Genomic DNA, 24,326 nt, shown 5'->3' with positions numbered 1-24,326 from the left:
GTTTTTATAAGGCAAAACAGGAATGACCTGCGTTTTCTCTCACAGGTGTGGGCAGGACGTGGAGGAGGCCCAGTCAGAGTCCATGGAGAACTGAGTGTGGAGGGAGCTTATGTTGACGTTTTCCTGAAAGGATACTTCACTTTCATGTCCTACTGCTGGTCACTCTCCTCACATGGTCAGTCAACCATAACTAGTGGAGAAGTTCCTGGTTCTGACGGGTTTGATAACCTTCTGATTCATAGGCATTATCCCGACATTTGAGCAAAAGAGTGACACATTCACAGCGAAAAGAAAACTTACCAGAACGTGGCATGGACACAGAATGCAATCTGTCTTCTTCACCAATGAAAAAGTGCATGTAAATCACTTAACAAGTGCTTGGCACACAAGAGGCACTTCACAAATGTTAGATGTTATTATTTTATTACTGTTAATAAGCATGATGCTTTTTTCTCCCCGCCTACCTTGTCAACAAGGGTCTCCATTACCCAGATGCATCTGGACAAAATGACGGGACCCATGATTGAACTAGGCAGTTCCCCAGTTCCACTTCCACTCCCCAGGAGGTTTCTGGAAGAACCTCAGGTGGGCAAGCCACACTTGAAGTCTTCTCGGGCATGTCTGAAGTACTCTGGTTGGGTAAACTGTCATCACACAGAAGCTGGCCTTTTAGGAAGATAATCTGAAATTCTAATTGTTGCTTTTAAAAATTTTCTCCTCATCATAACCATTTTTGTTTCCTGTTAGAATTTAATTTTATCAGTTTTCTGAACACAAATAAAAGGAAGCTATTTACAACTTGTATTCCTGCATTAAAAAAAGTACCAAGTTCTCTGGCAGAGCTCTCTTCTCCAAGAGAGGAGGGCTTTGAATGCATCTCCCACACTGCTGCTTTCTAGTGCTCACTTGCTTTTCTGTTATTAGACATTAGCAGTATAATACAGAGTCCAAGGCAGTCCCTGATGTTACAGAGACAGCTGCGAGCTGTAGATTCACCTGTCACTCGTTTATAACTTTTCTTTCATCTCACCTCTAGGCTGGGAGGCAGTAAAATGTAATGATAAGGGGCCAGGATTAGCAATCCAGAGACATGAGTTTAAATCTTGACTTCACCATTTTCTAGCTCTGCAAATTTCGTTCCATTACTTATTCTTTCTGAATTTCATTTCCTTATCTACAAAGTGGGCAAATGAATACCCAACCCACAAAATTACTTCAAGCATTAAATAAAATACTATATGAGACAGTGTTTTATAAAGTGTCCAACTGCAAGTTCGGAAGACTCAACTCAAACAACTGAAGCAAAATGAGAAAGTATTCACTCATTTTGAAATAATGAAAACAGTTAGAGCTTCAGGTTTGGCTAGATCCAGGGGTTCAAACACTGCCAACAGCTCCAGATCTCACTCTACTTTTATTCCACTTCCCTCCACATTGGCCCTATCCTCAGACAGGTTCTCCCTTAGTAGGGCAAGGCGGCTGCAATAACTCCAGTCTTTCTCCTCCAGTTTCAAGTCCAGCGGGAAAGAGAGGATACCTCTCTTTCAACAGTCCAGCAAAAGGGTCATTACATGTCATTGGCTGGGAATGGATTATCCTGGAACCAATGCAACATTATGATTGGTCACACCTAAACCATGAACCCACCTTTGAAGCAAGGGGTGGAGGCAATACTACCTGCATGGACTGAAAGTACAATGGTTTCCAAGAAAGAAATTGGGGTGCTATTGCCAAAGGAAGGGGAAAATGGATGTAGCCAGAATCAGGGTTGGGGGCGGGGAGGCAAATTTCTCCTGGAATATCATAAAAATGAAAGTGAATATGGACTTTAACACCAATCCTAGAATACCATAATGGAGGACATCTTTCTTGGACCTTAAAAGAAGTAAAATTAGGTTAAGTGAAGAAAGTGTCACATGATACAACAGTTAATGAACTCATATAAGTTATTATTTCAAGAACTGAATGGTGGCTGGCCCCGTGGCCGAGTGGTTAAGTTCGCGCGCTCTGCTGCAGGCGGCCCAGTGTTTCATTGGTTCAAATCCTGGGCACGGACATGGCACCACTCATCAAACCACGCTGAGGCAGTGTCCCACTTGCCACAACTAGAAGGACCCACAACGAAGAATATACAACTATGTACTGGGGGGCTTTGGGGAGAAAATGGAAAAAAAAATCAAAAAAGAAAAAAAAGAACTGAATGAAAACATGGATTATTTTTAATTGGATGAGAGATTCACAACGAGAAACCAGAATTGCTGGGTGGGGCCAGGGTGGTGAGTGGCATCTGGAACTCTGGAAAGTCATCCGTCAAGGACAACCATGCCCAACACCAGCACACAGAGTGGCCAGGATTGAGTCAATGATGCTTGAGTTCTCAGTGAGCCAGAAGGATGGATGGCTGGGCAGAGGGGCTGGAGCCTCTGAGTTCCCAGAAGTCTCCATCTTATCTTCCAGGATGGCTGCCCCTGGACAAAGATCTTTCGTTTGAGTTCTTCCCACCAAGCAGTGGTTCCCAAACCTGGCTGCCCCCTAGAATGACCAGCTTTTTATAAAGACGATTCTAGGAAGCCCTGCTGGCAATTGAGTAGCTTGGCCTGGAACGGGGCCCAGAAGTCTAGATTTTGAACAAGCTTTCTTGCTGCCAGGACAGGAAAGTGTTTGGGATCTCAAGGGACCCTGTCCATCCCTCCCCAGCTGCTCTCTCCACTCTGCACTGGGTGAATCTCTTAACACTGCTGCTCCCTCCCCAGAGTATGGTCCCCCCAGAGGGCAGGGACTCAGGCGGCTTTGGGTACCAGGGACACAGCACAGTGCCTGGCGTGGAATGAGAATGCACTAAACATTTGTGGAAGGAAGGCTGGACAGACAGGCAGGCAAGCTGCCTTTTCCCATGTGGGCTTTTCTGGGAAAGAAAAGTTTCTATTTCTGGAAGGAGCTGCTGTGACTGAGACAAGATCATTGCAGCAAAGGAAGAAAGGCCAGTGGGGGAGGGAAAGGCTCATGATCCCCCAGACCACATTTTCTTTTAAAAGACTCCTCCATAACTTTAATAACAAAGTCACAACAACGGGACTGAAGTGTGACTATTTGCCCGGGTTAGCATCATATCCCCATTTTACAGATGATGAAAGGGAGGTCCAGGGAGCTGGCCTGGGAGCACAGCATTAGGAAATGACCCAGCTGAGACTCTGCAGCCAGAGTGTGTAACCGCCACCCGAGCTGCCCCTCACCTCTCACAGGTGTGGCAGCCTAGTTCTGGAGAAAACATCCTGCCTATTTGAGAAGTACCCATTTCTATCTTAGAAGCATCCAGCAAAAATAAGTCAATAGCTGAGGAAATCAGGGGAGAGCAAAAGGCCCCTCAAGAAAGAGAGCATTGTACACCTCTCCAAACAGGCTATTTCCTGTCTAATTTTTATTCCCCTTCTGTGTGCTGAAGGTCACTGGTTACGTCTGCACAAACCAGCGAAGTCACGATAAAGGAACACTTGGCCAGGAAAATGGACCAGAGTGGAGAGGAGGAGGGGACAGAGGAGGAGGAGGTGAGGCAATTCAACAAGGGACGGTCCGGCCTGCTTTCCCTCCCTAAACCGGCCCAATGACCTTCCTCGCTCACAGTGACCACTCCTCTGGGCTGGCTTCCTGCAGGCCCACAAACAGCCCAGTCTCAGGAGCCAGCCTGCGTTCCTGCCTCCAGCTTGGGCGCTGCTCGCACTTCCCAGGAAGGAAAGCTCTCTTGAAAGGGCTGGAAAGGTGGGTGCCACGTTGAGGATCCTTTCATTCTTCTCAGAGTGTGCTTATTAAGAGTTTGCAGCCGGGGTGGGGCATCAGGCCTCTTTCTGAAAAAGTACTTGATCATCATCTGGAGAGAGAAACATACTTAATGACAGAGCCTGGCTGCTCCCAAGGGGATGACTGGTGCGGTGGGGAGAGGGATGAGGGAGGCGACAGGATGGGGAGAAAGTAATTATTCTCTTTCGGATCTGCAAAGGCCAGTCCAAGAGGGCTTTAGAAAAGACAATCTGGAGTGAGGAAGGCTGCCTTTCTGGATGTTGCATGGCTTGGGTGTCAGGAGTGACTAAAGAAAAGCCACCTGCTTAAGGAGGGGCCTGGTGGCTCAGGCTCACAGCCAGCACTCCTCCCACAAATTAGGACACACCAAAGGTGTCAGGAGGGCTGTGGTCTTCCCAGATCCAGACCCAGGAAGGAGGCACGGGCTCAGAGGCTTCCTCTGTCCCCTTTCTCTGCTAATCTTTTTTCCCCACACAGACAAGCACAAAGCAGGCCCTCAAAACACCACTTGGTCATTCACAGCTCAAACTGAGGGGGAGACTGTGCAAGAAGGATGAGCTGCACGCAGGCTGTCCTCCGTGGCTAGAAGTCAAAGGTTCAAAGAACAAGGAGTCAGGGCTTACCTGGTGTTGACAAAGAATTTTCTTTCTGTTAAGAGAAAAACATCTCCTTAAAATGTTACTTATTACCCAAGCATTCTTGAAAAAGAAAGCTTTCTTGACACGCCGCAAAAAATCTGTTTTTGCTCTGTGTTTAAGGAAAATCTTTCCAATCACGCAGAGCCCTCCTGAGGGGCAGGACTGCCTCCGAGGGGGCAGGTCCCTGGTGATGGAGAGCTTGAGACCAAGGCCTGGCAAGGATGGCCCCCGACTCCTGCACCCACTCCCTGGGGGGTTAGCATAGTTAACCCCACACCAGGCCATGTCAGAGGTGGTCTCCTTGGCATCACTTTCTGGGCTTCTCTTCCTACCTTTCTGCCACGCCTAGTTGGAGGTTTTCCTGGGCACCCCCTCCTCCCACGGCTTCAACAGCATCTCTCAGCTGATGGGCCTATTTTTGCAGCTTCTCTCTCATTGCTAAGAGCTGCTGTTTACTTTCTCCATATCTGGCTCTGTGCTAAGCGCCTTGGATGAGAGCTGTTCAGTGTGGTGTCTAAACCTCGGGCTTGGAGCAGACCACACACTTTCAAATCTTTCCCTCAGCTACTCACCGAATGCATAACCTTGGACAAGATGCTTGCGTCTCTGTGCCTCAGTTTCCCACACTTCAGAATGAAGGTAACAATAACACGGACTCCACAGGGTTCTCGTGAGGCTCACACAAATTAAGACATCCCATGTGCTTTTAACAGTGCCTGGCACGTGTGTCAAGGTGTTAGCAATTCTAATTGCGTCTTTTAAGCCTCACAGCACCTCCAAGGTAAATATTATTATCCCTGTTTGCAGAGAGGAAAACTGAGGCTGAGAGAGGAGGTGGAGCCTGACGAGAGTTTGCAGTCCAGCATTTTCTCTGCTACCCTGCAATAAAGATAATAGTAACAGCTAACCGTTAGAGAGTAACTGTCAGAGTCAGGCTTCAGATCCAGGTGGCAAATTTCAGAATCCACTCTTTTAATCACCATACTAGACTGCCTTTCTGTAATGGTTATGGAAAGAATAAATATTCAACCCCAGAGTTTACTGCTAAAATGGCACCTAGGTTGGGGTTGGAGAATGTCTTTGAAAGTGCAGTTGACTCAAACCAGTTCTTTGGAGGCAGCACTGATCCCCACCGGCAGACTTAAAAATGTGCAAATAGCCTGGCACATAATACTCATTTAATCCTCACCGTGATCTCGGTGGTATTACTGGCCTTATTTTACAGGTAGCTGCGAGAGAGTCAGCAACTCCCCCATGATGTTGCAGTTAGTATATGTTGGAATTAAAATTTGAATCTGTGTCTGACTCGAAAATCCCTGGCTGGGTCCCAGAATCTTGATGGAGCTTAAAAAAAAACAAAGCAAAACAAAAACAATTCATGCTCACTAACTCAGAATCTCTTGGGGTGGGGCCTGGGCATCTGATTTTTAAGAACCAGAATCTGACGTGTAGCCAACCCTGAGCACCCTTCGCAGCTACAATGCCTCTTCCAAGTGCCGGGCCAGCATTTCCAGCCGCCGGCCGAACATCCCACCTGGGCGCTCAGCAGCATCTCACCCTCTCTCCCTTCTTCTCGGGGTCTGGAACCGCCATCCATCCACCCGCCTCCCCTGCTGGGAACTGGGTCATCCTCAACTGCTCCCTCTCCTTCCCCGTGGCTACTGCTACCCAAGACATCGCCAGAGCCCATGCCCTCTTCTGTCTTTGCCGCCTCCACTTTGGTAAAATCTTCTCATTTCTGGTCTGGGTTACGGCAGCCGCCTCCTATCTCATCTCCCTGTCTCAATCTCTCCTCCACGTCTCCATCTCTCTCCAGGTTATTCCCATTCCTTGTCCCTTGTCCTCTCCAACCCTGAAGTCCAGCCCACATCCTTTCTCCTGCCAGACTTAACGAACTAAAAACTATCTCACCACCTACTTTTCTGCTTAAAAACTTCCACCAGCACGAGCCCCCCCCGGGGGGCTAATATCCACATTTCTTAGCATAGCAAACCCAGCCCCCAGTCCCTGGCTCAAAGTTCCCATGTTCCAGCCACATGGAATTTCCCCACATCCCCCAAACGAACTGTTCTTTCACAGCCTGTGAACATGTCACGTTGTGCTTCCCGACTGAAGTGGGCTTCTGACCTGGCTTGGCTGAAAAACTCCTACTTGTCCAGTGGGACCCAGCTCAAAAGTCACCTCCCCTGGGAAGCCTTCCTGGAGTCTCCCAGGGAGATGGCACTGCTTCCTCTGTCCTTCCCCAGCACAAGGCTGCATTTTCAATCACAGGGTGGCATTGGAATTTGATGACAAGCCTGTCCCTGAGTGAACTCCTCATTCAGCAATCACATATTAAATGTCTCCTCCTGCCAGGTGTGGGCCCAGGTGCTGGGGATACTGACGAATAAAACTGAGTTTCCGTCTTCAAGTCTACTGAGCGTGGCAGAGAAGAGGGGACAGGGCATTTCAGAGAGAGGGCAGAGCACGTGCAAAGAACAAGAAGGCAGGGGCAGCAAGTCATACATATGTAGGTGAGGGAAGATGCTTAAAGAGAGTGGCAGGAGACGAGGCAGGGAGATGAGTGAGGAAAGCTTGGGAGGGCTATGAGATCCCCCTCTCATGCGCCGTGAGACATCCCCCCAATTGCCCCGAGATTCCCTCCACGCGATGGAGATAGGACTTGAGAGGACCATGATGAGATTTGTGGCTCAAAAAGATCCTGTGAGTTTCTGGAGGTTGTGTCTCAACCACCTTTACAACCACAGCATGTAACAGTTCCTGGAACACAGTAGGCCCTGGGGAAACGTGGCTCAAAAGAACAAACGCACGCTGGCCAAGGAAGGCCCCTTGTGGGGAGGGGTTGGATCTGACGCGCTGGGGTCCCTGAGATTCGATGTTTCCAGTGACTAAGCCTCGCTCCGCCCCCACCCCCCGGGGGTGCCCGCAGGTGCCTGACTCCCGCCATGTTGGCGCTGCTGTGTGCCTTCCTGCTCCTGGCGGCCGGCGCCTCGGACCCTTGGGCGGAGCCCAGCTCTAATACGACGGAGCAGATCCGCGACATGCACGCCAAAGTGACGGAGATCTGGCAGGAGCTGCTGCAGCGGCGGCAGGGGGGCAGCGGCCGGGATGCTGCGCTCCACGCTGCCTGCCACGTGCAGCCGTCGGCCACGCTGGACGCCGCGCAGCCCCGAGTGACCGGCCTCGTGGTCTTCCGGCAGCTCGTGCCCGGCGCCAAGCTGGAGGCCTTCTTTGACCTGGAGGGCTTCCCGGCCGAGGCTAACGGCTCCAGCCGCGCCATCCACGTGCACCAGTTCGGGGACCTGAGCCAGGGCTGCGACTCCACCGGGGCGCACTACAACCCGCTGGCCGTGCCGCACCCGCTGCACCCGGGCGACTTCGGCAACTTCCCCGTGCGCGACGGCCGCCTCTGGAAGTACCGCGGCAACCTCGCCGCCTCGCTCAGCGGCCCGCACTCGATCGTGGGCCGCGCCGTGGTGGTCCACGCGGGCGAGGACGACCTGGGCCGCGGCGGCAACCAGGCCAGCGTGGAGAACGGCAACGCGGGCCGCCGGCTCGCTTGCTGCGTGGTGGGCGTGTGCGGGCCCGCGCCCTGGGCGCGCCAGGCGCAGCAGCACGCCGAGCGCAAGAAGCGGAGGCGCGAGAGCGACTGCAAGGCCGCTTGAGCGCGTCCCCCGCCCCCCGGCGGGCGCCCGAGACCCCCTCCACTCTCTGACAACCCCCCCCCATGAGCCTTGAGACCCCTCTGTGCGTCCCGAGACCCTCTCCACGCCCCGACACCGATCCATGCGCCTCAGACCCCCTCCACGCCCTGACACCCATCCATGCACCTCAAACCCTCTCCACCCCCTGACAGCCCTCCGTGCGCTTCAGCCCTCCTTGCACCACAGACTCCCTCCATACCCTCACACCCCTCCATGTGTCCTGAGGCCCCATCCATGCTCCCCGAGACTCTCCCCACTTGAGTGTCTCCCTCTGCTCCTAGGCACACCTTCCAACCTGAGGTCCCCCCTCTGCCATGGCTGAGGGCTCCCTGAAAATCCCTCCATCATGAGATCTCCAACCATGTATGCTCCACCCCTCTCTATCCTGAGGGCAGCCTCTGCCTTCTTAGCCCTCCACCCTGAGTTCTGAGGACCCCCAGAGATACTGAAATGCCCCCATCTACCCTGAGGGCTTCCCAGACTCCCCGAGATCCTTTTCCATCCTGACAGCCCCACTCCCACCCCATGAGCCCTGAGATCCCTCTATGCCCTAAGGACCCAACTCCCCCGACCCTTTAGGCTCCTCCTAGGTTCTGAGACCCCTCCTGAGGTTGCCTTGCATCCCCCCTCAGTCCCCAACCATCACCTCCACACTCCACCATCATGTGCAGCCTGCAGTTGGGCGCCCCTGCCTGGCATCTTCAGCGGTTTCCCGGCCACTGTCGCCCTGCAGAGAGCTGTTCCTTTGGGGGCTGTATGACAATCTTCATGTTGCTCATTAAAAACTCAGCAATTCAGTACTGCATCAGAGCCTTGGTTAGTTTTTTGTTTGTCTGAGCTTCTCTCCCTGCCTCAGCTATTTTTTGGAAATGGCAAAGATATTTCCCAAATCCCGGCAGGACTTCTCTCCCGACTCTGCTGGCCACAATGTTCAGTCACTGGCTGTGGTGCCCTTGGGTGTGGCTCCTCAAATGGAGGGCACCAGGGTCACTCAAGGAAGTGAGAAAAACAAAAACACAGCCTCCTGGGCTGCATCCCAGAGCTGGGATGTGGGGGGAGTCTGTTTGCAACAAGTTTCCCTGGTGACTCCGGTGCTGGAACCACGGGCCTGGCCTGAGGTGAGCACCCACTCACTCGGCCCTGTGGCTGCTCACATCTGCCCCTGTGTGCAGCCTGAGGTCCATTTCCCAGAGGGCACAGACAGGGCCAGAGAAGCAATGTCACCGGGCGCATTGCAGGGAGGTCAGTGTTGGTATCTGAAGTTGTCAGCCTTCTCCACAAGCAGGATGATGCTCTTCTTGACCTCTTGACACAAAGGCAGCTGGAAGCAGTGGTGTCCCAAGGCAGGCTGATTTTGATTAAGGCTTGTGGAGGGGTCAGCCTCTCCTTCTGAAAATGGTATCTAGACACAGACTAGATCAGTCTTGCGTATTCACCTTCAGTGACTGAATGACAGTACTCATGACAACTGTTTACCCTTCTAGGGTAGACCCGCTTCCCAGCTGCGGCTTTTCCACTCTGGTTACTCAGAGGTGCCCTCCATTTCTCCCAGACTCTGATGGCAGTGAGTCTAATGGAAGCTTAATCAGAAGCCCATCCCCAGTGGTTATTTTACCTCTTAGTAGGACTAACTCATTATTTAAAATCTTTCCTTGAACCCAAGTGACAGCTGGAGAGGAAGGCCTTTGCCTGGTGACTTTGCTCCACCAACTGGTTCTCTGGTTTGAAATATTAACTTGAACTGTACAGGTCAGCACTGAAAGGGAATTAGCAAACTGAGTTGTCAAATATCCTGATCTCAAATACATGTGTCTGCCTGGCCCCACAATTAAAACTTGTAAAAACGAGGCAGCAGTTACATAGGAACACAGGACAGAGAGGAATAAAATGCCAAACACCCCATCTCCGACTCTGCTGCCTGAATTATCGGTTAATTCTGGATCATCAAGGCAGGTTTGGACTTATTTTTCAGAAGGAGGCTGGTGCTTGTCATCACCGACCTTCCCTCTTAGTCCCTCCAGGCTGCTATCATCGAAGATCGCAGACTGGGGAGCTTAGAAACAACAGCGATTTATTTCCCACAGTTCTGGAGCCTGGAAGTACAAGATCATGGCACCAGCGTGGTCGGGTGAGAACCCTCTTTGGGGTTCATAGCTGGTGCCTTTTTGCTGCGTCCTCACATGATTTCCATCACGTGGGGCTGGGCATCTCTCTGGAACCTCTTTTCTAAGGCACTAATCTCATCCGTGAGGGCTCCCCTCTCATGACTTTGGGACCTTCCAAAGTCTAACCTCCTCATACCATCATCTTTGGGGGTTAGGATTTCAACATATGAATTTTGGGGGGACACAAACATTCAGACCACAGCACCTTCTTTTCTTAGTTCCTCTCTTCGCTACCCTCCATCCCCCAGACTGAAGAGCTACCCACGCCCACCCTCTCCATTTCTCTTCTGTCCATTAGTGGGAATGGGATCGATAAACTATCCTATGGGGCTCCAGAGCCAAGAAACAAAGAGGAAACAATAGAAAGACAAATTATGGCTCACTGTCAGGGCAAAAGAATGCATATAGCACAGCGGGTGACAGCTCAGGCTCAGGTGGAAAGACCTGTTTGGAAACACAGCTCTACCACACTTACAAGCTGTGTGACCAGAGCAAGTCACTTCACCTCTCTGGGCCTGGGTTTTCTCATCTATAAAATAAGACTTTCAGATTGGATTGTTGTGAGGATTAAATCAAGTGTTATTCATGAGTGGTATACAGCATAGCATGAGGATCTAAGGATCTAATAAATGTCTAACTAATCACAATGGCTAAAGTGGGAAAAATAGCTACCTACTAACGGACTGGCCTACCTTGTAAGGTAGAGTCATGCAACTAGAAGGATTTGAGTTACAAAGAGGTTGCTACCTCTCAGGTTTGTAAGGATTTCTGTGCCCATTAAGTGGCTGGCTGAGATGATCTCTGTGATCCCAGATGCCGGGGGGAGGAGCCCTAAGAGCAAGGAAAGATGGTGGGCCTCAAAGGCAGGCATCTGGTCCTTGGCTCAGAACCTGATGTGTGGACCAAGCCCGCCCACCGGACCTCACTTGGCCTCCGAGGCTATTTTCACTCCTCTCATCTTACAGATCTATTTTGCTAATCTCCTTATATTTGCTGTTTTGACTTCCCAGCCAGCTTGCTAATCAGTTTGCCTATTTGACTCACATGGTTTGCATTTGTCACCGAGACTTAAACACACACTTGTTTTGATTTCTTTTTGTAAAATTAGAAGCGTTTGATGTAATGACTCTACCTAGACACAGCTGGTAAAGTGAGAAGAATGCTCAAGTTTGCACAGTTTAAACACAATGTAGACAATAATTAGAAATGCTATCTTTAGATGTTTAGGATAAGCTTTTTCTCAGAATGGCAGGGAATTTTTTTCTGAGTGGGGCTTTTCAGTGCATGTATATACAGAAATACTAAAAACGTAAGAAAATAGAGCAAATCAGTGAGTGCTTTGGTCAACTTGAAAGACTGCAGGAAATAAACCGACTGATTTTAGATCTGGTGTTTTTGACTGAATGCATAAAATCTTTACAGTCTCCATAATTTTCATGACTACCACATGATCTAATAGTTTTAGGTGACAGATTGCAACTGATAAGTTGCTTCAATATGCTAGAAGCAATGCTCAGCCTGTGCTCGGCCTGCGGCAAGGGTGGACAGGGAGAATGATGCAAATAATAAAGATAATTAATCATCTACAGCCAGAAAATTACCACATTTTTATTTCAGGTAACAAAAAGATATAGTTATGATATGCAGTGATCATAGAATCCGATAAAGCAAGATCTACAAATGAACAGAAGTTACTTCTTTCTTTAAACTACAAAATCGCAGCTGGTTTGCTGGTTTTTTTTAAGCCAATTGTTTTCAATTTAATAGGCTATCACTGGCCTCAGCTAAGACCCCAAAATATATTCCAGGGCTCACATAGATTCCAGAAAGTCAAACTTGTCAGTATGATGCAAACTTTCCTTAAGCATCCAAAAATGGTTCTCATTTAGTAAAGAGGTGGTATGAAACGTAAGGCAACACATCTTATCTATCATTTTAAATTGCCTTCATGCTGTATCAACTTGTTTTGTTTTGTTTTCGTGAGCAATCATAATATCAAGAGACAGGTCCTTCTTGTTTTCTCTGCTTCTCATTTCTAATTAGATTCACCGCTAAGCTCTCTAATCTTCAAATTTTTCTCTGTTCAGAAAGACATCTGGAAAAAGGGAATATGTTAAAGTAGTAAGTTGAGGGGACTCCTTTGGCTTTTTGATATCCCTAACTGAGCCACGTGAAGGTACCCTCAGTATTACTAAGGAGAAAGATTGTTCCAAGTGGAGGCTTCCAGAATGAAAGCAGACGGCAGAGGGAGAAGATGCTGAAATAGAGAACTTTTTCAAAGAGAAGTAGGGGACCAAGCCATCCACAGGCTGCAGGAAAATGACAGAGCCAGGAGACAGCCCCATTTTTTGGAGAAGCAGAAAACCAAGAGGGCCAAAGCCATGCTGCAATGTCAAAGAGACAGGAAGGTGACCCCACTGAGCAAGGAGCCGGTCTTCGAAATTTCTTAAAGAAGAGATTGAACCTTTCACGTCCCATGGTGAATTGGGATGCAAATGCTCCAGTAGGAATAACACACCCCAAAATTCACTCCAACTGTGAATGACTCACGCCAGAAAGCTTTTTCGGAACTTCACATCTTGATAGGTGTGTCTGAGAGTGAGGGCACGGAAGAGGAACAGTGATGGAAAACAAATTTCGCTTCCTTAAGATTGCCCACTGGAAGGAGTTCCAGCGGGAATTGAGCTGACTGCCAGCAGAGCCTCCTAGCTCCAGAGGCTTCCAGGCGAAGAAAGGAGGAGGGGAGAGGAAGGCGGGCAGAGGAGGCATGGAAAGAGGAGGAGTTAAGGATGAGAAATACCTGGTTTACAAAAACCAATCCATTTCCCCCGGCCTTAATTAAAAGAACGACAAACACTCAGATGTAAAAATCCACACCTAAAGGCTCTCAGGTACAGAGCAATCACAAGAAATGCAGTGAGTGCAAACAAGCTTTCATTAGGAGACCTGTCAGCTCTGTTTCATTTATCCAGACCGTTCTCCATTCTGCTGGCAGCCGAGCTGGAAAAATAATGGAAGGACAGACACAGTTGAAGAGGTAAACAAAGGTGGGAACGTTCCAGTGACAAAATAGAACAGGTGATAAAGAAGCCAGGGAAGGGGAGACATGAGATGGCATTTTTCTTAACAAACAACCACCTCCGCCCCTCCGCCCAACTCTAAACTCACCAGTAATGTACTATTGGCTTTTTAAGGGGAAAATAAACAAAACCAAAAAGACAATGCTGTTGGTGGCCTACCCAAATCTCTTCCCAACTCTCCTACACTTCTCAAGACCTGACTTTGTTTTGGTGTTCATCCTTTTAGAGTCTGCATGTCCAGGGATGGGGCTCCTCCCCAATTCAGAGGGTGATCTTGATGACCCTAAATCCATCACAGTAATTCCATCTCCCCTGCTAGGGATGTTTAGACATAGGCGTGTGACAGGTCACATAGACGTGATAATTCTGGCCAATGAAATATGACGAGAACTGGGTTTCTTGCTCTTAAAACACACACACACGTACATGCACATACATACACATGGAGAAACTTCCTTCTGCCTTTGGACAGATGTGAGAACACGTGATGCCTGGAGCTGTTGCAGCTATCTTGTTAGCATGAGGGAGGAGCTGATACCAAGGTAGGCAGAGCAGAAAGACAGAAACTCAGATCCTTAATAACTTTCTTGAATGAACCAGTCCTGGAATGCCCTACTTCTCAAGTTAATGTTATGCAATAAAATTCATTTCCCTATTGTTTAAGTTTCTGAAAGTGTGAATTGGAGCTGAGTATGCTGACTGATGCAGGGTCATCTGGTGGAGGAGGGGAGAGAATGCTGCACTTGACAATGACTCTTAAAAAGACAACCCCAAGTAATCGATGAAACTCTCTTTAATATCTGTGGAACAGAAGAACCACGTTGGGCCGGGACAGCAGAGGTGGGACAGTGGCACACGTGTGTATGGGGCATTGTCAAGATTACACATGTGACAGGATCAACTCACTGCCTCCAATCCCATCGAATAACACAGAACCCTCCCAGGCTGACTGCACACGGAGTTTAGGTATCGCTCCCTATGACCTCCCCGCCCCGAACCCCAGACTCTGGGACTCATGGCAGCTTTCTTGCCCACGATGGGATGTGTCGGAGTTTATTATAAGCCCTGCTTTCCAGAAGGTGATGAATGAGCCCTAAAGATGTGCACCTGGCCGACTGCATGTGAAAACCAGAGCTTCTGCGGGGAGAGATTTTTCTTTTTCTTATGATTGTATTAAATCTGGCTGTGTTTTCCTATGCAGGAGTGCTGAACATTTGCAGACAGTTAAGGCCTACTGTGGCAAGGAAATTATTTCTGTGGCTGCTGGCCTGTGCAAGCTTTGCAGCTGCAGAAGCAACCTCCCTAAAGGGGAAGTCGAGGGGGCGGGTGTGGGGAGAAGGGAGAGGCTGGAGCGCAGAGGGGTGAATGGGGCACTGGAGCCTGGAGGGCAGCGGTGGATGATGTGTTCGGCTCACCAGGGGCGACGGTGCCCTGACTCGGGCTTGCCTCCATCCTACTGCAGGGGTGACCTGAGGCGAGTGGGAGGAAAGCAGCCGGAGGTCCACCCAGTGTGCATCTGGCAAAGGACTGGACCTTCTTGTCTGCACTTTGCCCTCCTTCAGGGTGAGACCGCACAAAAATCTGACAGAGCTTCCACTCCGCTAGCAGAGTGATGCCAGGAGACGAAATGTGGCAGCGAAGCATCAGAGTGGGCTGGCCACCCATGTGCAGGTTTCACGCCGGGGATCACAAGCCTGGGTATAAACATTCGATTTTTAGGATGAATTTTCAACCTCTCCCACCTCAGGAGCTTCTGTTTCGCCTGCAGGAGAGTCTCTCAAAGAAGGGATTCTGGTTCTCAGGGTGCTTTGAGCTTTGGGATCTGGTATCAGGCCCTCCTGGGGAAATGAACTGAGCTCAGCTCAAAGAAAGGTCTAGCATTGGGTGAGCCTTCAGTTTCCTGCAGCACGAGATGCTGCCTAGGAAAGCAATTGTTATCGCCAAGGAAAGAACCAGGTAAGGTTGCCCACTCCCCCTTTTCCCACCCTTGGCGCTTGTACTTGGTTCCATAGTCCCCTTTCCAGGCTGCAATGAAGTTATTTTGTTTCCCTCTCTCGTTCCACTGGAGGGCCATGAGCTCTGTGTCTTGTCTTTAAAATCCCAGTACCTGGAGGCACAGAGGAGGCAGCCTCAACATTCTGTTGGAGGTGTGAAAGGTGGTACAGGAAGCTGGATTGGCCCTAAGCAGCTCTATCTTGCCCAAACCCCACATGGTCATAAAGTCCTACATGCACCACAGGTGGAAGAGGGAGCACCAGCATACCCAGGTTCTAGCACTCATCTCATCTCAGAAACGAAAATTCCAAACAGGATTGGAGTCCCCTTCCTTCTATCACTTCAGGTCAATTATCTTCCAGAATTACAGGCTAGAAAACTTGGCTCTAGCAGTCAGCAAACAGGTCTCAACAGGGGCTGTGGATTTCAAACTGGAAGTCCAATCTTCTGAGACTGCTCAACCTCCTTTCCACCTGCCAGGTGGTGCCATGACAGACAGTGCCGCTGGCAGGATGCCAACACCACCCACCCTGGGAGGTCCTATGGCCCCCAACATGATGAAGTGGAGCCAAGGGTCCTCTGGACCCATTATGCTCAATTATACCTTTCTCTCCGGCCACCTAACCATTACAAAGATGGAGACTTGATTAAAACCCCCATCCATTTCAAGCTTTTCCCATAATTTTGATCGACAACATTAAATGCTAATAGAAAAACATCTTATCTCTAATAAAATAAATGCTGACAGAAAGACGGATGCCAAAACCCAGCCATATGGCGGGCACGATCCTGTGCCTGGCCACGTTCACAGCAGTGCATCTTCGGCAGAAAGAGATGACACTGAGAAGCTTGAGGACCCGCATTTAATAAATCGAACTGTGCTGGCGTCATCAGAATATTCACAGTTTGCAACAAGATCTGTGTCTTTTCGCACTTGCAGACTTGGAGGTGCTTTAGGAGAAAGCCGCTCCAGAGAGCTACTCTGATGCTTAATTCTTTACCGTCCCTGGTGCCTTCAATGTGGTGTCATGCCCGATCCCTCTCCTCATCATGTTTTCACCACACTCCCTGTGCCTCCACCCTCTGGGGTCTCCTTGCCGTCTTCCAGTGTGGATGCTTTGGCTGCTGGCTGGCTGGACTCAGAGGAGTCCTGGCAGGACTTGAGGCACTCTCCCTTGGAGGCCAGACCCAGTGGGGATGGCCTCATCTCCTCCCTCTGACCCTCCATGGGACTCCCCCTTTTGACCCCTTCTGGTTCTGCAGCTGCCTGCTCCTCTGTCAGTTTCATTATCTCTCTTCCAAGCCTGTTTACTTCCTCCTCAGAAGGTAACTGGGATAATGAAGGATGAAAGTGCTTGCGTTGGTTCCCGTGGCTCGGATTTGCTGGGGAGTTGACAGCGGGCCTCCCAGCATCCTCCAGCGCTGTCAACGCCTCAGCAGTGGCACAACTTTCATCTCGTTCTTGCTTCTGAATCTCCCCTGAAACAGACCAGGACAGCATCAAACCTCTGGCAGGAAGTCAGCCCTCACTTCCCCTCTCCTCCCAACCTCTGGCCCACCATCACAGGGCCTCTGAGATAGAAAAGGCTGCTGAAGGGAACACAGGACTCAGATTACAAAAGAAAGCAGCCACTCTGATGATAGCTGTGCCATTAACGGAAGGACAGGGAGCACTTGCGCCCTGTTTATAATCCATCCTTTCCTGGCGCCTGGTTATCTCCTGCTTCTCTCTCTAATGGTGCTTCCTTGTGCCCATTAAATATTTAGATTAAGGACAAAGGTTTTGTAGGTCCTGTAGCTCAGGGAACACCTGGGGCCCTTTACTAATGAAAAGAGGTACCGGCTCCCTTCAGGGTGGGAAACAGAAGGAGCAGTGAGGGAGGGATTTGGGGACCCCCAGCCCCATCCTCCATCAGCACCTCCTTCTTTCATGCAGGCTGCTGATGCGTCCTCAATTTCAAATAAAACATTATATGCAAAACAGTAACTGAATGCTGTCCCTAAACCCCTTCTCTCTAGAACAGAAATTCTTGAGCCACAACTGACGGGGAATGGGAGAGAACACGGGGCCCTGAGAGCCGGCATCTAGCCCCTACTTTCCTACTCACTTGCTCTGTGATCAGGAGCACCTGTCTGCCCTCCTTTTCTCAGATACGAAATGAGGAGCAGGACTCTCTGATGTTCCTTCCAGACCTAACAAGTGATGGTGGTTCTGCACGACTGGGAAGCGTGTGGGGAGCGAGCTCTTAGCACTCAGATAGTGCATTCAGTACCAGAATTGGAGGTTCCCAGAAGGCAAGATTTTCTTAGCTCTCAGGCCAGACAGTGATGAAATGTTTGGAAGAGCCTCACTGGGCTGATCTCAGCCTGGGCGGGGGTCTCCAGGAGTGAGGGGCCCAGGGGACACTTCCTGGTACCCGCAGTGGAACCAGAGCAGAACCCCACTGCAATGGGCTCACATCAGATTCGCACAGGTGTGCTTTAGGCTGAAAGCTGAAACTTGGGAGAGCTTTAGGAGGGCTAGGAAGGAAGCTGACCTGTTCTGATCATGCATTTTCCTGCCTAAAACCTTTTGCTGGAGCCTTATTGCTTTTGGGATAAATTTCAATTCCTTTCACTTGGGTCCTTCACAAGGTCCTACCTGATCTGCTCCTGCTTCATCCTGCAGCCTCATTCCCCACGTTTCCCTCACGTACACATGTCCTTCTGTCCATTCGATGCTATCTTTCAGTCTCTGCATGCTCAGTGGGGTTTCTCCCCTCTCTAAGGTGAATCATACCAACCAACGCTTAATAGGTGCTTTTCTGTGCTAGGCTTGGTGCTCAGCACCTTACGTGTTTATCTTATTCTAAAATGTAAGCAGAGTCCTCACCTGATTTGTTCACAGTGCTTGCACATTCTAAGTTTTCAAGAATGTTAAAAAAAATAGTTCCTCACTTTTCTTTCTTTTTGATGGAAGTATAACATACACAGAAGTGAGCAAATCGTTAAGTCTACAGCTCAATGAATTTTCACAAAGTGAACACACCCAAGTGACCAGAAGCCAGGACAAGAAACCTGTAAAACGCTTCCCAGTCTAGTCTCCCAGCCCTCTTCCTAGTGACTAACAAACAGCAAGCAATAGGATATATTGGAGGATATGTGGAAGCCATTTGGTGTAAACCTAATTCGGCCTGGCTTTGTTTTTCCAAAAGGGCCTGACATGGCCGTTGAGCATGCATTATATATCTGCTTTAAGCATTTGCTGTGTCCCAAAGACAAGAACAAATGGCCTAAAGATAAAGGTGCAACTTCCCCCACATTGGCATTTCCTTAAGGATAAGCATCTCTCCCTAGGCTAGGAACTGATTGCTGTGCTCACCTGTGAGCACCCATGGTCACAAGGTGAGAACAGGTCAGCTTCCTTTCTATCCCTCCTACAGCTCTAGACAACAGACCTGCCACCCTGCTGTGTCCCCCAAGACGGCAGACCTACTACCTCCTGTGTCCATCATCGCTGTGCCAACAGAGCAGTCTCGTGACTATTGTAAAAGGGACGTTTCAATCATGTGAAACATGCTCTTTGAGGGTATATCACCACTCTGTACACCCCACTTCTTCGGTGTCCTTCCTTCCTTGGGGAAGGAAGCTGCCAAGCTAAGCTAGTCCTCAGATCTGGCTCATAACAAACTCACCCCAATTTTCATTTACAGACTGGTTATGGATTATTTTTGTCAACACCAGTCACTTCTTCTGCCAAGGGTGACCAATGTCCTACTTCAGAGGCCAAAGATAAGTTTTGCCTAGTCTTTAACCTTCATATACTGGAATCGTACTGTACATGCTGGTTTGCATCTGTACCGGTTTGTGTTTATTCAATTGATCCAGGTTATTGTTTGTAGAACAGGTTCAACTGAATGCACCACCCTTTTCAACAAATATATAAGTATTGAATGAAAACAACCAATTCCCTGACAAGAAATACAAATGGGTGGCAAATATATGAAATGATTCATAATATCACTCATAATTAAAGAAATCTAAATCGAAATGAAATGCAATTTTTCATCTAACGGATTGGCCAAAATTAAAAGGCTTTATAGAGCTCAGTGTCACTGAGGATGTGGGGAAATAGGTACGATTATATATTAGGAAAGAGAATAAAAATTAGCAAGACTCTGATAGGGCATTTGGGTAATATCTATCGCAATCCTAAATGCATTCACCCTTTGACTCAGAAATTCCATTATTAGGAATCTACCTATGGCTATTAGCCCAAATATTTCAAGATGCATTATCTAGATTCTCATTACAACATTGCTTGTAATAGCAGAAACCTGCAAAGAATCGGAGGCCCAGCCGCAGGGGGTTCTCTATACCCTTGCCGAGTGTAAAATTATTTCCGGTGGTACACGTGAAAAATTGTAGGTGGCCTCTGGGGAGCAGACTGAGGGTCAGGGCAGGAAGCCAGGTGGAGGAAGCCTTTAAATTTAATTTTATGCCTTTCCGTGCTGTTTAAATTTTTAAACATGTGCTTGTATTACTAGTTTAAAAAAATAAGATATGCAACCTCCAAGATTTTGCCACCAATTATCATCTTGTCTTTCCTTTTCTGCACTAATTTGTAGACCTAGGAGCCTACATGCTCTGCTGCCATTTCCCCGTGCTGATTCACACCTCAGATCCTCCGGTTTGCCTTGCATCCTCCCCACCAGTGAGCGCCATCACCAGATCCAATGTTCTTTTCTCAGTCCCCTCCTCCGCAACTCTGTACCGTGTGTTTCCATTGGCCACATCCTCCTCTCAAGCTCTCTCTCCCTTTGGTTTCCAGAACAACACTGTATTCTTCTGTTTCTCCTCCCATCTAGTTCTGTGAGCATGCTATACTAGTTTCTTATGGCTGCTGTAACAAGTTACTGCACATTTAGGGCTTAAAAGAACATACATTTATTCTCCTATAGTTCTGGAGGTCAGAAGTCCACAATGGGTTTCACTGGGCCATCCATGAATACATGTATTCAATAATTCAATACATTTGTATCCATGCTCTTTAGAAAACCAAGGCCATGCTCCCGTGAAGGCTCCAGTGGAGAATCTGTCCCTTGCCTCCTCCAGCTTCTGGTGGCTGCTGGCATTCCTCGGCTTGTGGCCACATCCCTCCAATCTCTGCCTCTGAGGTCCCATTGCCTTCTCTTCTATGTGTGTCAAATCTTTTGCCTCCCTCTTATAAGGATACATGTGACTGCACTTAGGACTCACCTGGATAATCCTGGATAATCTAAAAAGTTGGAATTAAAATGCAGCTTAGAATTTCTGTGACATGTAACAATATTATTATATGTGTGATCCATTTTAATTTCCATACAATGCATAAAGGTATTTATTAATAAGAATAGTACATGTTTTGAGTATCCATTTATTTAATTAAATAACTGTATGCATTTTTGAGCATTTATTTACCTGATCTAGTGTTTAAAAGTTTTAAGAAACTTAAAAATGGCTGAACCCTGGTTCTAGAAGAAATGAAATACTGGTGAGATCAGATGGACCATAAGACTGAAACTACTAAGAGGAAGAAGGGTGGAGCACAATGAAGGAAGAGAAGATGATAGACAGAAGTGGTGGAGGTGATCATTGATAGACTGGAATCACTGGGGGAGAGGACTGTGGGTCTCACCTCGGCCAGGCAGCCTTGACCGTTGTCCCCACACCCCACACCTCTAGTTCTTCTGACACAAATGTGCTTCACACATTCAAAAGAAGCCATTTTCTTTCTCGTTAGCCTTTTTGATGTCCATAGACAAAACCGCAGGGAGAGAAGTCCGATCCAATCTACTCTATACTTTCTAAAGCCTGCGTTTAGTCATGGACAACAACGTATTTCTCTCCTAAGAACTCACTGACCTCGGTAAGTATTGCACCCGAGAATGAGACCATGACTTGTACTTAAAATGAAATTCATGAATGCATAAATGAGTGAATAAAGCAAGCCTTCATTTTAAAAATATAACTACATATTCAGGGACAGCCCCGGTGGTTCAGTGGTTAAGTGCATACGTTCCACTTCGGCAGCCCGGGGTTCACCGGTTCGGATCCCAGGTGTGGACATGGCACTGCTAGGCAAGCCATGCTATGGTAGGCATCCCACATATAAAGTAGAGGAAGATGGGCATGGATGTTAGCTCAGGGCCAGTCTTCCTCAGCAAAAAGAGGAGGACTGGCAGCAATTAGCTCAGGGCTAATCTTCCTCAAAAACAAACAAATAAAAAAACCTACGTATTCAGATCTGTTCAGCCAGGATAAAGTAAAGATTAGTGCCCAATAGGTTTCTTTGCTTCTAGTCTCCTCCTGCTTGAATCCAACCTGTTGGGAGAGGAGCCTTCCCTAAGGCTGTGCTGCTCAAAGTGGGGCCCCTGGACCACCAGCAGCAGCATCACCTGGGAGCTTGTTAGACAAGCAGGATCTCGAGCCCTACCCCAGACCTCCTGGTTCAGAATCTGTGGTCGAGCAAGATCCCAGGTGATTTGGGTGCACACTACAATTTGAGAGGCACTGTGAGCTTGAAGCACAAACCTGACCATGCCTTTCTCCAGCTATAAAACCTTCAAAGGCTGTCACTTTCTCAGAAACAAAGCCCAAGCTCTCAGCCTGACATTGAAGGCCTTCAGTGACCCAACATCCATCGACCCTTCTACCTGACATCTCAACTCTTCTCCTTTATCCCTACACTCCAGCCACACTGAACCCTTCATGGCATCCCGGCCCTGCCCCATGGGCCTCTGCTTAGGTGGTTGATTCCTCCAAACCATCATTCCTTTATATATCCAAGGACCAGCTCTATCACCGCCTCCTCCAGGAAGCCTACTGGATTAAATCCGGCCAGAACTAACCTCCTCAGGGTCCCCGTCCCCACAGGCTGTGTCTGGACCTCCAAGACAACTGAGTGCTTTTCTTTTTTTATGCTTAAATTGTTACTTGTATTTAGTTAGCTTATAAAAGCCACCTGAAGTATAAAATCCTACCTGATCAATTTTTTAACTGCCAATATTCAATAGTGGGGATCAATACGTAGTTTATTAAATGTTTGAATCTACGGACACATACATGAATGCAGGAATATATTTGTACATATATTTAAATACCATGCATTCATAAACAAAAGAAATCCTTGAATTTATGGTATTTGTTCCACGTTGTATTCAGGTTGTTACCCTAAAAATTCTTAAAATGGCACTTTCAGGAAAAAAGAGATTTCTAACTCGCACAAACATTTCGCTACATCTGAAGTAGCTCACGGAAGCGATCACATATTTTTCACACTAACAAATGAAAATTTTTATATTGGTTGTACGGGGGACGTGGAAAACACTGAGTCAAAATGAGCACGTTTCCAGCACAGACGAAGAACCTTTATTCAGAAGGAGTAAATTATGGCCCTTTCGACAGCAAAATTTTTCACTAACGTGAGATGAATAAACTCCTTCTGGAAATTACTCCTATGAAATTACATCTTCCAGGACACTTAATAGTATATTCTGGTGCCCCTGAAAAATTAATTAACCTTACTCATAACAACCTAACCCCTAAACCATCTGCAGTGTTTTTACCACGGGTCAGGTTAGTCTTCTCTACCTTAATTTACATCTAAGTGAGGGTGGTCGAAATTACAGTGGGGCCTTGGGTCGCTGGTACTTTGCCTCATGCCATTTCTTTAGATGACATTCCCCTCGTGTCCAAATGTATGAATCTTTCTTAAATGGCAAATCACTGAGATCAGCAGGGTGAACTTTTCACCTTTTTAGGGGGCAGGGGGAAGGGAGAAACACTGCCATCATCATTACAGGTCAAAACACAGCTGCCCTAAGGGGATGAAGAAGGCTGTAATTCTATTGTTCGGTCCTATCAGGGATTTTTTCTGAGAAAGGCTAGATTTTCAGAGCCTCAGGACCAGAAAGATACAGGGCACCCGGCTCCCGGATTGGTTTATGGGCCAACAGCAGGATCTACCAATCCACTCCTCCCTTTTGTTTATCCGAAAGATATCTAAAAAGCATACTCTATCTATCATTATCAGGAGACAAAGAGAAGTTAGTGAAAATGTCACAACTGCTGAGCTATAACTAGGACCTTTGGTTACTTGCCGTGAGACCAAAATCTTCCTTTAACTCTGTGATTCCAGAACATTAACTCTTAAGCTGTGGGAGTTGTATTTTCCTTTTGAGAACAGACACAAAGCATTGCCATTTCCATAAAAGAAAGATTTCTGAACTAGCTCAGAATAGGAAAATATTATTACAAATAAATAGTAATTATTCTGTGCTGTTTTAGCAAACAGAATTAGAATCATTAATACTTATTAATAACAATACACATATCAATAATGATGAGGCAATTAACTGATACAAACATATTATCACACAAATAGTGCGGAAAGACAAAACGTTTTCTCCAGAAGATGAAGAAACAGTAGTTCTTTGTAGGGAAGATTGCTAGTCCCCTAAAAATGTGTTTCCCCTCATTGGCCCAAAGAGGACATTCGTCTTCTTTTGTTCACTGCTCTCTGATGGGCTTTGTCCCACCGAGTGTGAGCTGCTTTCAGTTGGAATTAATCAGAGATGCAGCGGTGATGAGGCCAGCCCAGACGCTGACAGACGCTACAGAAATGCTTCCTTGTTGCCACCCGCGCTGGCAAAGGACAGGGTTGGAACAATGAGAGCTGATGATGGAACTCTGGAAACTATCATTTGAATCAGGCCATTACTTATGCCATCCTTGTGAAAATCAAGCAAGGCTCTTGCTCTATTTCAGTTTAACAGGCCCAGACCCACCCGTGGGCTCAGTGGGCCCAGAGCAGACAGAAGACTTTGGATTTCCACCTGGACACTGGATGCCAGCATGGGATGACCACCAGCAACGACACGTTCCAGAGTACACAGTGAGACATGGAGTGTTACAGCCAGCCTTGCAGAT

The 24,326-nt window shown here is 48.0% G+C and overlaps 2 protein-coding genes across 6 annotated transcripts in view; one reads left to right on the top strand and one right to left on the bottom strand.

Annotated features, from left to right (window-relative positions):
- SOD3 (superoxide dismutase 3) overlaps window positions 1–8,945 on the top strand; it is a 47,782-nt gene extending 38,837 nt beyond the window's left edge. Inside the window, exons 2-4 of the mRNA XM_014855879.3 lie at window positions 46–175; window positions 3,443–3,756; window positions 7,363–8,945. Coding sequence (XP_014711365.1) covers window positions 3,602–3,756; window positions 7,363–8,098 — 891 coding nt within the window. The 5' untranslated portion in view covers window positions 46–175; window positions 3,443–3,601 and the 3' untranslated portion in view covers window positions 8,099–8,945. The remainder of the gene's footprint in view (window positions 1–45; window positions 176–3,442; window positions 3,757–7,362) is intronic.
- Window positions 8,946–11,886: 2,941 nt separating this feature from the next.
- CCDC149 (coiled-coil domain containing 149) overlaps window positions 11,887–24,326 on the bottom strand; it is a 98,877-nt gene continuing 86,437 nt past the window's right edge. For 3 of the 5 annotated variants that reach the window (XM_044767644.2, XM_070506127.1, XM_070506126.1), the window contains one exon: window positions 16,227–16,856. In XM_044767644.2, coding sequence (XP_044623579.1) covers window positions 16,426–16,856 — 431 coding nt within the window. In that variant the 3' untranslated portion in view covers window positions 16,227–16,425. Of the gene's footprint in view, window positions 16,857–24,326 lie in introns of all 5 variants that reach the window. The other 2 variants (XM_070506128.1, XM_044767643.2) reach the window with 1 other exon arrangement.

The sequence above is a fragment of the Equus asinus genome, chromosome 3 (assembly GCF_041296235.1).
Source record: "Equus asinus isolate D_3611 breed Donkey chromosome 3, EquAss-T2T_v2, whole genome shotgun sequence".
Classification (NCBI taxonomy): Eukaryota; Metazoa; Chordata; class Mammalia; order Perissodactyla; family Equidae; genus Equus; species Equus asinus.
This window is presented reverse-complemented; position numbering and strand designations above follow the sequence as displayed.